Genomic DNA, 12,511 nt, shown 5'->3' with positions numbered 1-12,511 from the left:
TCTTTTCTCAGACACCCGAGGTCACACCTCAGGAGGTCAGGATGACCCTCCTGATTACGTGAGCAGTTGTGACCAAGACATCTGTGATCGGGACATCTATGACATGTGTTCTTGATAACTGATCAAATGCGAATCCCTTAGACTTGTATTAGTGAAATCCTGTTGGTTTGGTTCTATTTTTCTAAGTGGCTAACTGTTAAGTGTGCGTGTATCAAGCCACACTGATAAAGAGTCTTGCCTGGCTTGGCAACCTTGACGATAGATAAGACCTCTGTGTGTGACTTTATGTGTGTGTTGAATATTTCACACTTATCTAGGTTCTGGACCAATCCGGATCTTCCTAATCTATGTATTGACGTAATTAGCAACCTCTGTTAGAGTATAATTACTGGTGTTTTGAACATGTACGCAGAGCGGCCTACGAACTCCATCGAGAGTGTTGAAGCTGACTTCTGCTGATGAAACTGCAAACTATTTTCTTCAGTAAACATGACTTCGATTGATTGAATCTTTGACTCCTGGTTTTTGTTCATCATATCTGGTCCTTTTGGGTTTTTACTGTAAAAATCCCCTTACAGTATTCTATGGTGGTGTGACATATGAGGGCGGGTTGGTTGGCAAGGAGAAGGAAGTTCATAGCTGTGTACATGTAGATGCCTCATTACCGACTGTTTCTAATGGCCGCCAAGCGTCTGGAAATGGTCACAGCCGGTCTGTGAGCACTTGAGAACGGGTTGCACTGATCTGTAACAGAGAATAAATCGGTGGATCCAACCATAGTTATTGACATGAATAGCTGCATTTGCAATGGACATAAGTAGATGATTTTACCTTTAGTTTTATTTAGATTGGAACTGTTAACTTATATTCGCAACACGAGGTCGAGCGAGTTATCTAGGTATATACATCTATGTCACAAAGTTCTAGAGAACTTAAGTTGACGCTTTTGACTGTACCTGATTAGGGGAATTCGCTTGAGTGATAGACTAGGATCAGACCGGTCAACAGCATAACCAAACATTATCAGATTGTTTCATTCCGAGATACTCAAGATGATGTTATTTTTTGTTCTAGTAACGTGTTGGATTGGTAAGTAATGTGTTACTCTCGCAGGTTAATTTATACCGCTTATATTTGATTTTGAATGTGGTTCTACTTTTTACTCGCACATGGTGTATATTTACAATGCAAATACTTTTATAAAGGCATTGGTGCTGGTGCTGCCTATGCTACAGCCGCTGGTGTCGATGAAGAAGATGATGAGATTGAGTCGCTGAAGGTTTCTGAAGGAGAAAATCTCACCATCTCTATTCAGATCAAGAAATTGGATGAAGATCCTCAGGTTTTGGTCATCCGTCTCAAAGACTCCTCACAGGAACGGATAGCCCAGATAATCTGTCATAAAGGAGTCTGTGAACATGAGTGCTGGAGATCCGGAGTGTCTCTGTTATCAGATGGACAGAATATCACGCTGATTCTCATGAACGTAAATTACAATCAAACGGGACTTTACAAGATCTGCCAACTGAGCAGTAGACATCCGGAAAACAAGATTTACAATGTTACCGTGTATCGTAAGTATTATATTTTGATTTTCTTAAGTGTCACATGTCTTATGAAATGTTATAGGTAAGTTGCATCATAACAATTTCGCAGGGCAGTAAGAAAACAGCAGCATATATTTGGCCAGTTATGAGAAATAATTGCTTGTTTTGAGGGATTTTGATAGAAAAACTTGACACTGATATTGCCATTTCATAATATTTTATATGAATTGCAGTTCTTGCTATTTGTCTTTATATTTGTTTGTCTTCAGTAAGCTGAAACGACATCTTAGTTACTCTACGCCATTCAAATGAATGTAGGCCTAGATATTTTGTGCATGTTTAACGATAGAAGCAGGATAACTAAGAAAGTCGTGATTTAAAACAATCAATGACTGACTGAACTCAAGTAGTGATGGGTCGTTCTTGAACGATTCGTTCATTTTGAACGAATCTTTATGTGACTCGAGAAGAACGAGTCGTCTCGGGGAGTGATTCGTTCAGTCGCGCATGCGCAATTGCGCAACTATGAACGAAGGACTCAAACCCGAAGACTCGAGAGATGAACTAATCAATTCTGTTTCCGGCTCCAGCAGCATAGGTTAAGCGTATGGGGTTGTCACGTGATGAACGAATGACTCGGACCCGAAGACTCGATAGATGAACTAATCAATTCTGTTTCCGGCTCCAGCAGCATAGGTTAAGCGTATGGGGTTGTCACGTGATGAACGAACGACTCGGACCCGAAGACTCGAGAGATGAACTAATCAATTCTCTTTCCGGCTCAGACAGCGTTAGTTAAGCTTATATGGGGTTGTCACGTAATGAACGAACGACTCGAACCTGGATAGATAGAAGTGAGGGAGCTAATCATGAAGACCCAGGTAAACAATGCATCAATCTTTTGTTTCTAATAGCTTATAGTTTTGTCTTGTTTGTAGTGTGATCAACGTTATATAATATGAGCATACATGTGTTATGGAAGTAAAACGTAGCTTTTTAATTATATTTTGGCAAAATGAACGAAATGAACGAAATGACTCGAAAAAAGATTCGTTCATTTTGCTGAACGAGACTCAAAGATCCGAGTCGGTAAAATGATCCGAACTTCCCATCACTAAACTCAAGTGAACCTCGGAGTCGAACCACATGTGTTGCGTCATGAGGGGGCGTGAGTGCGTGTTCGCGGATGTGACATCAGATCGCAGGACTTATGGTAAAGTTGTGTTGTTTTGTTTTAGGTTTAACACATTACGCAAGGTTTACACGGTAAAATAACAAAATATTGACGAAAACGATGGACAGGCGGATTGATTAATCGATATGCGGATTGCTGTGTGCAGAGGTATATTCAATACAAGCTTATTTGTATTGCGCTTTTCATGATACAAATCGTTGCAAAGCAAATGTACAGAAAAATTTGGTTTCTCCAATATATTTAGTAGCTTACTAGTAGTGACTACTGTATGTCAAGCTGATGAAAGGGCATAGATGAAAGTTAAAATCAGTATTGGTGTAATCAAACAGATTAATAAACACTATTAAACACTATTAACATGAATGATTATGTGTTGTGTTGGAAGTTGCCGGTGTTGTGCCGAATTCTGCACTCCACACTTTACTGGTGATAATTGCGACAAAGTGATAGCGATCGGACAGGTATGATTTGTACCATCTTAAAGCCTGCCCTTGAATACCTGTATAGTTTTGTAATCGATCTATGAGTATGTCATGACCTATAGTGCCGAATGCAGCACTAAGATCAAGTAAAACTAGAAATGAGATACAGCCTTGGTCTGACGCAAGACGCAAGTCATTTGTGAAATTCTTCATAGAGATCATTTTTTTTGCAGCAGACACAACTTTTTCTAAAATTTTAGACATAAACAGAAGATTAGAAATGGGTCTATAATTTGCCAGTTCTGGTTTCTTAATAAGAGGCTTAATAACCGCAAGTTCGAAAGGTTTTGGGACGTGACCTAAAGATACCGATGAGTTAATAATATTGAGGAGCGGTTCTTCTACTACAGGTAACAACTCTTTTAGTAATTTAGTGGGTACAGGATCTAATAGGCATATTTTTGGTTTAGACACGGTGATAAGTTTATTTAATTCTTCCTGTTCTATAGTTGTAAAGCACCGCAGGTTTTCTTCGGGTGCAATGATTGATGCTGAACACATCTTAATATTTGAGGGCTCACAATAAACAAAACTCACATGAGCGTCTTCATGTTTTTAAGATGATTTGGTTGGTTTTAAATCTTTTAGGTGACATGGACGAACTCCCTAAATATGAAAATCCTCATGTGAGGGACACCAATCCTGTAATTTGTAGGATAAACAAGAACATTTTTGGTTTATTTGTATTGACACTGTCAGAAAAAAGGTACAGGCTCTCACTGGGGTGGTGCCCAAAGGTACAAAAGTAAAAAGATACATCTTTGTACCACATCTACCCCTAAACAGTACATATTAATACCTTAAACGTACATTTTAGTACTTTGAAAGTACATATTTGTACCTTTTCACTTTTGTACCTTAGGGTACCACCCCAGTTACTGAACTGTACCTTTTTTTCTACCAGTGCATTTGTTTATTATTTACCTTTTTTTTATTCTTTTATTTTACATATTTCCTCTAGTACTCCTCCCTTGTGCATATGTCCATTTCAACCTAAATCAGAAAAATCCACAGAAATTTATTACTGTTTGTTTTGTTCCGGTTGTTTCTTACAGAGCCTCCATTCACTACCATCAGCCCAGAACAAACACCATCTGCCATGTACAGTAAATCATTTACTGCAGGAATAAGCGCAGCTGCAGTGATCCTCATTTTCATCACTGCTGTGGTCATTGGTTTCATTTATTGCAAACGCAGGAAAGTAAGTATCATTACAGAGCAATTCATCCTAATCTGTTTTATGACAACATTAAAAATAGCTGTGCAGCTTGAAATAAGAAAGCCTTATATTATCTCATTTGATAATGGTGTGTTCAAAAACATAATTAAAAAAAATCCAATATTTACATTTGTCCAAAATAAAAAATAACAAAAATTATATATTTGTATCAAGCTCAATTGACTTATATTAAATAGCAAAATTTCAGAAGTTTTAATTTAAATGAATTATTTAACTTACAAACTGTGAACGAGTGGAAAGTATGGTCAAATATCAGAGAACACAAATACAAGTTTATTATTTTCACTTGGTTTGCATGGCATGCTGCAATTGTTTTTTTTTTCTGTTGACTTACAGGTAAAAAGACAGGCGGCACTGTATCATGATGATTACTAAATTACTGCAAGCTCATCCAGTGCAGGACTAAGCTGAATGGAATAAAAAGACTGGTCGACTGTAAGGAATCAAATGGTTGTTTCAATGAGGAATGTAACCACTGGTGCTGCCACTGGGACACTGGTGCTGTTTTCCCAAGTGATTCCAGGTGATTTTGCTGCCTTTGAGCAGCACCTACTGGCACAACATTAGTAAATTATAACAATGCTTATGTATTCTTGAGCTCCACAAGACACACACAAGACCTAAGGGTGTTCCAATAATCATTCTTCTAGCATTATTATTCATGCTTTAAGCACTGAAGATTGTCCACTACTGTACACAGACAATATATTGCAGTATTATTTGTCTCTTTAGTGTATAGAATAATATTTCTATAAAGACTAATTTCATTTTAGCTTATAAAGGCATATACATGGGTAGCTCAATTATTTTTAAGCTTTTAAATATTCATACATATGCTGTAGCAGGTTCTCTTGTCACTAACTTATCAGCACCTTATAAACATTACCAGCTTTATATATAAACAGGGTGTCCGCGGGGTTGTAAAAGGTAGTAAATAAAATTAGCCAAAATTAAGGCCATTAAAAAGTATTAAAAAGTAATAAACGTCATCTGACGAGGTATTAAATTTTCGAGCCCATTTTTTATTTTATTTTTTGTAGATAAATTTTCTATTTGTGTTAAGTGCAGGCCTTTCTTCTAAAATTTGCGTGGATTTATTTATATGTTGAGCGTAGGACCTGAGCGATATCATGTGAGGTGGTGTTCGTTCATGCGCGCGCTGAAACAAACTGGGTAAGTTAGCGGCTGGCTTGCTGCCAAACATGTAACGTTAGGCGAGCTCGCTTCCGTTCAAATCGCATATGGAATCAAATAGCCACCAAGCCAGGATGCGCGGACGTAGCGAGCAGCTTTCCATATCAAAAGAGGCTTAATTATAATTTTAAGAGGTCTTACATTTGGGTACAGAAAGAGGAGAATCGTGATAGGGCTGGATAAAACTAAAAGGCAATGATGTCATTGAATAAATATGCATGCATGCTTCACGTTTTAAAGTTAAAATGCTGCACGGATGTCTTTATATGAATGTATCTGAAGGGAACTGACTGTCCTCAGAAAAGTGTCGTTGGCATTTTCATTTCTTGCCTGATAAAACAGCGTTAATGCCGATTTCATTTGTGTGCACCGTTACTAGGGAAACCGTAGTATTTCAGCGCTACTGAAGCGCCCCCTCGTGATTGAGAATGAATTTGCACGTCCAAATTTTCAGCTGTTTTTAGTCAGATTATTGTAAATGTCGTCCAATGTTTTTATGCAGTAAACACATAGAGTTGTAAATGTGAAAGAAGTTAATGTGCTTTCTAAAAATCTTAACAATTATTAATAAATATAATGCATTATATGCTTGATTTATCCCTTTTAATGGTATAAAGGCTGAAATGCCATTGTATAAGATTTTTTGCTTTTGTGAAAACCTGTATCTGAATTGTAAATCATGTAATTTTATGGCTTAATATGTTACCGTACATCGTCCAACCACACTCATACTGTTCATTTTACTTGTGCAGCTCTTAAAAAAGGGTCATAAATTGCCTTAAATTGATATTTAAAAATTCTGCAGATACACTGTAAATAGTGAAATAAACTTCATTCATTGATATTTGATAATATTTGTGTATTTAAAATATTTTTGATTGACATTTAGTCATTTAGTGGAGGTTGTATAGGGAAGTGTGATTGCAGAGAACCGACTGGCACATAGTTAACGAGATATTCTGCACTTTATTAATTACTATTAAGGCACTTTATTCTACTAAGAGCCAAATGAGTAAACATGCCAATGACTGGTCAACATAGGCTCAATTTTACAGGCAGTGAAATCTGTCACATACTTATATAATTACAGTGTAAAGTTGCACTTTATTGTTATCTGGTTGCTTCCTCTTTTTATTTTTCAAGGCCCTAATTGAACCACTGTTCATTCAAATATCAAACATTGTTATGCAATTGTTACTTTTTGATGTTGATTAAAAACTATGGTCAAAGGCCCATTGTGACATCTTGATTAATCCCTCTGCTTTACTTAAATGTGTTAGCTTAATTTATTTTAATAACACCTGTGCTTACTTTACGACCACCTCTTTTAGATTGCTCACACATCAGACTTACTGACTAATGATCTATGAAGAAGATGTCTCCTTCCTCTTCTGTCTTTATTTCTATTCTTATATCTTTGGGCAATTTGAGTCCAGTGTTGATAAGTTATAATGAGCTTTGTTACATTGTGATGCAATATGTCATTCCATTTGGAAAGATATTTAATTTACGCCACTACAGTTGCAGCTCTAAGTTGCGCTGGTATTAATTTTTTTTTGAAGGTATTAAAAAGGTAGTAAATTCAACTTAAGAAGTTCTGTATATACCCTGATAAATCTGTTTATCATAGCTTTTGTGATTAGTTTGCTAATTCTAATATTAGTATATATTTGATTTTACATTTATTTGTTTGGTAGAAACATGTATTTTCATTAGCTGTTTCATCAAACCCCAAGTTACTAGTGGAGATTCAACACTGTGAAAAGATACACAGCAACAGTATCACTGCTTTTGGACCAAGAAAGCTGCCTCTTAAGGCTATATTTATCATTTGTTATTGTATGAACTGTGAGTAACATTGTAAGATTGTTGTATTGCCTGTGCATTGTTATTTACTTGTAATGTTTTAATTTATTATTATTATTTTTTTGTTTATATAGTTAAGTGTTACTAAAGACTATATATTTTGTTAGTGTACTCTCATCAAAGACATTTGTTTCCTGAAATCTGTGTAAACATATCAAAATGTCTTCATAGTCCTACAGGACAGATTAAAACTGACTATGCAAAATTGTGAATTGATTGGGTTGAAAGAAATAAAAAAGTTGGAAAAAACATTTTAAAAGCTTGGCTATGCTTTGTGTGTTGGCCAACCTGATTCTTGTAATGTAACAACAGAAAGTAAACATTTGCAACTTGCAAACACTTTTATTCAAGAAATGATCAGATATATATTAGTGTGCCTAATTAACATTATCTGCGAGATGTGTTAATTAACTACATGAAACAGGACAAAAATGTTATTTTTTGTTAACTAGTTCATTCTAAAACCCCATACACAAATGTAAAAAATATATTAAAATGATAAAAGTTGCATATTGTCTAATAAAAAGTGCAACAATGATATGTACACTGTAAAAAGTGAATATGGTCATTAGGCTACTTACCAGTTAAACACTGGTGGATTGTCAAATTAAATGTCAAATATTTAAAGGCAATTTCACCACATTATGTAAATTTTTTTAGAAAATATTTTTACAGTGTACTGTTTATATCCCAAATATATGATACTATAGCTTATTTGTTGTTTTTGTTAGAAAGAAAATGGTTCACAGTTACAAAATACAATAGAACCGAAATACTGGTATACTTCTAAGAGTGAAAAGGGAAAATGCAATTACACCAAATCTCACAAAAGTATCATCAGCACACAGAAGAATGAACTCTTTTCTGAGATGAGCAGAACCTCAAATGCTCAATAAGAAATACAACAGTGGCAATTCCCACCAGAGCAGACACAACCAGACGAATCAGAGCCTCAGTGACGCCACAGTGATCCAGACAATCTAAAAAAAGACGAGAGTTGATCATTAACATCTGTTTCATCAAATGTCTTTGTCTGTGAAGACACAAAACTGCACAAAGGTCATTGTGGCAGGAAGGAAGTTCTGTGGTAAATATATTTCTCGAATATTTCTCGCATTTCTCGTACCTTCACTTCCATGTTCATGTGGGCAGATTTCTTTTGTGTGAAGGTGAATGCTCTTATTGCTCACTGGATTCACAGCCGTACAGCTGTAGGTCTCTGGATCATTGTAATGGAGCTCTAATGGTAAACTGAGATTGATACTGAAATCAGGATTGCTGGTCTGGTTCAACATTTCACCCCCTTTATACCATGAGATGAACACGCCTCGATCATTTCTTACTGAGCAGAACACTAAGCACACTTCCTCTGTTTCTTGTGATGTACCTGAAAAACATGAAAGATGCTTACATTTTTACAACAAGCATCCAACAAACTGCATCATATCAGAACTACACAAAGGGATGTAATGTTTTATGTATAGTTGCATAATTTCTAGGAGCACAGTGGTTTGAAAAAGTGTTGGCTCCTTCTTGATTTTTTGTTTGTTTGTCACACTTTAATGTTTCAGATCATCCAAATGTAATTTAATCAAAGATAACACAAGTAAACACAACCTGCAGTTTTTGAATTAAGTTTTTTATTATGAAGGGAAAACAAAATCCAAACCCACATGGCCCTGAGTGGAAAAGTGTTTGCCCCCTAAACTTAATAACTGGTTGGGCCACCCATTAGGAGATACAACTGCAATCAAGCGTTGGCGATAACTTGCATTGAGTCTGTTACAGCGCTGTGCAGGAATTTTGGGCCCACTCATCTTGGCAGAATTGTTGTAATTCAGCCACACTGGAGGGTTTTTGAGCATGAATTGCCTTTTTAAGGTCATGCCACATCATTCTCAATAGGAATCAGTTCAGGACCTTGACTAGGCCACTCCAAATTCTTCATTTTGTTTTTCTTCAGCCATTCAGAGGTGGATTTGCTGGTGTGTTTTGGATCATTGTCCTGCGGAAAAACCTCAGGTTAACTTCAGCTGGAGATCACGAACAGATGGCCGGACATTGTCCTTCAGGATTTTTCGGTAGACAGCAGAATTCATGGTTGCATTTATCACAACAAGTCTTCCAGGTCCAGAAGCAGCAAAACAGCCCCAGACCATCACACTACCACCACCAGATTTTACTGTTTGTATGATGTTCTTTTTCTGAAATGCTGTGTTACTTTTACGTCAGATGTCATGGGACACCTTCCAAAAAGTTCAACTTTTGTCTCGTCATTCCACAGAGTATTTTCCCAAAAGTCTTGGGGATCATCAAGATGTGTTCTGGCAAAACTGAGACAAGCCTTTATGTTCTTTTTGCTCAGCAATGGTTTTCATCTTTTCGGCAAACACTTTTTTACACAGGGCCATGTGGGTTTGGATTTTTTTCCCCTTCATTTAAAAACTGCATGTTGTGTGTACTTGTGTTATCTTTGAATAATATTTAAATTTGTTTGATGATCTGAAAAATTAAAGTGTGACAAAAAATCATTAAGGGGGCCAACACTTTTTCACACCACTGTATTTATGCCATGGAATAAAGATAAATAACTTTTTATCTTGCAATTCTGATTTTTTTTTTAATTCCAAGTTTATATCTTGCAATTGTGACTTTTTGTGAGAATTGTGAGTTTGCATCTCTCTTTTTTTTTAGACACCTGACTGCATACATATGTGGAATTGTGAGAAAAACAAGTCAGAATTGTGAAAAAGTGTAAGACACAAATTGGCAATTTTGAATTAAAAAGTAGCAATTATTTTAGATTTTTATTTCAAGGCAAACATAAATCTTGGTAAATTGTATTATTTCAGATGAAGTCATAAAGACAAACCTGTAGATTGTCGAACACTAACTGATGAGCTGCTCCAGATGTCAGGTACAGAGACAGGTGCTTTATGACAAAAGGAAACATGCACATCACCTTGAAGAAGTCAATACTCCAGTGAAATAGTTACTATACCAAATCTAATCAGTTATTTTTCATAAGTGGCTGCAGTTGTAACTTACCATAAACATCAACTTTGTATTTGCGTTCTGAGATGACTGTATTAGTAATTATTAAGGCTTTATACAGTCCAGATTCATTAGTCCTTATTTCTGTGATGATTAATATTCCTGTTTCTTGGTCTAACTGCAATCTGCCTGTGAATCTCATCTCATAATGTGTGTAAATTTTCCCTTGATACAGCTGTGCGACACGAGTGCTTTGTTTGCCACTTTCAAACGTCCACAGTATCTGAATGTCTCCCCTAAAATCATCAACTCCAGGATGCAGATTGAGAACGGCTCCCTCCATCACTTTAACTGTTTCAACGCCATCAGCCTCTCCACCCACTGAAACAATATGAAAACAGGTACATATTACAGGTATACACTAATGTGGAATTGACAGTTGATGGTTTATAAACACCTGTTGAAGTTCAATGGTTTGCTGTTATGTGCAGTCAAAAGTTCACCACATAAAACACACTGTGGTCAACACAAACCAAATGACCCTGATTTACCGCAGTCTAGTATCATTTTTGTCATGCATACACTTTAAATAAAGCAGTAACAAATTATCAGTCTTACAGGACCGTTTGAATCACAGATACTAAATGTGAATCATTGTGAACATGCATAAGAACAGGTTTTCTGAAGGTTTTCTGAACAATTTCAAGTCAGTTTAGTTAAAATGTCTCAAAATGCATTGCTGCATGCATGCAAAAAAAAAAAAAAAAAAAGAGATGCAGCCGCTATAGAATTATGTCTTCGCACCTGGCCTTGTTTATTTTTGTCATCACTATTAGTTAACTGCTGTGCGGTGCTGATAAAGGCTTGTTTCTTTTGGTGATTTTCAGTCATTGAGGTTTGTGTGTTGTGGTTGATGCACAACCAAAGATGCAAGATTAACTAACCTTCAGAATAGAAGACTGTAAGATTTTGTGCACAAGTTGGATTGAAGATTAGCAAAGTGGTCAAACATCAAGACCTGACCGACAAACAATTGATTGAGCTATGATATGGTTTTTACTTTTTATGCACGTTTGTAATGCAACACTAGCCAGTCTGCGGTTTGAGAGAGCATGATCTAAGGTGAGATAAAGGAAGTTATTCTCTTTGTGGTTTCAGACAGTAATGCATGCAAAGGACAGAAGCTGTTTCTTTGAAGAATGAAACCAACAGCAGAAATGAAACTTTTGCAATAAGAACATTTTAGCAAGAAATTTAAAACATATTTAACCCTTGTTTGTTTGTTTATTTCTTTCTTTGAATGTAAAGACACACAGTATAAGTTGGCAGGAAGAGGTTATATCACTCTTTACACTAAGGTTTATTTTTTTCTGATCTGTGGTTGTTATGCAACATCAAGAGCTGGACTTCCACTAGTTGGCTCATTTATACTAAATTTAACTACAAAACATTGATTAAACCAAAGAACAGCCAAAGAACATTTATACGGTATGCTCGATTTACTCTATATTGTTATAGCTTAGATTTGTTATGAATTGTGTATATTTACCAAAGTTGAACCAATAATTCATACTGTTTATTGACCATGCATTTTCACACAAAAGTTCGTGCAAGTCAATTCAGGATTGTTCATACTGGAATGAAACTGTGGTTTAGATTTTGAAACCTTACGTATTAATGACAATTAAAAACAACTCCATTTGTCTAAATTTAGAACAAGATTAAATTATACAAATAATGTGTTTATCTTACCCTCCGCACAGACGAAATATAAGATGAAAGCCCACATACTGATGGATGTGTTTGTTGTAGGGCTGTCCCCGACTATGAATTTTCATAGTCGAATCAGAATTTTCGAATCTTTCTATAGTCGACCGATAGTCGAATCATCTAGGCTTATGTGCGTGTGTGAATGGGTTGGGAGGGGCACGACACTATAGTCAGCAGGAGGGTAAAACTATTTTTATTTTATTTTATAAGCGACCAAAACTGC

At 36.1% G+C, this 12,511-nt stretch overlaps 2 protein-coding genes across 2 annotated transcripts; one reads left to right on the top strand and one right to left on the bottom strand.

Moving 5' to 3' along the window:
- The first annotated feature begins 989 nt into the window (after positions 1 to 989).
- Positions 990 to 5,023, top strand: LOC141290827 (uncharacterized). The gene is made up of 4 exons (XM_073822954.1): positions 990 to 1,089; positions 1,206 to 1,584; positions 4,275 to 4,425; positions 4,801 to 5,023. The coding sequence occupies exons 1-4, from the start codon at positions 1,053 to 1,055 to the stop codon at positions 4,837 to 4,839; spliced, it is 606 nt and encodes a 201-aa protein (XP_073679055.1). The 5' UTR covers positions 990 to 1,052; the 3' UTR covers positions 4,840 to 5,023.
- Positions 5,024 to 8,361: 3,338 nt separating this feature from the next.
- LOC141290656 (CD48 antigen) lies at positions 8,362 to 12,307 on the bottom strand. The gene is made up of 5 exons (XM_073822760.1): positions 12,271 to 12,307; positions 10,573 to 10,899; positions 10,397 to 10,456; positions 8,657 to 8,911; positions 8,362 to 8,504 (listed from the first exon to the last, which is right to left on the bottom strand). Exons 1-5 carry the CDS (start codon positions 12,305 to 12,307, stop codon positions 8,362 to 8,364), a joined length of 822 nt encoding a protein of 273 aa, XP_073678861.1.
- Positions 12,308 to 12,511: the final 204 nt, after the last annotated feature.

This window comes from Garra rufa, chromosome 18, assembly GCF_049309525.1.
Source record: "Garra rufa chromosome 18, GarRuf1.0, whole genome shotgun sequence".
NCBI lineage: Eukaryota > Metazoa > Chordata > Actinopteri > Cypriniformes > Cyprinidae > Garra > Garra rufa.
This window is presented reverse-complemented; position numbering and strand designations above follow the sequence as displayed.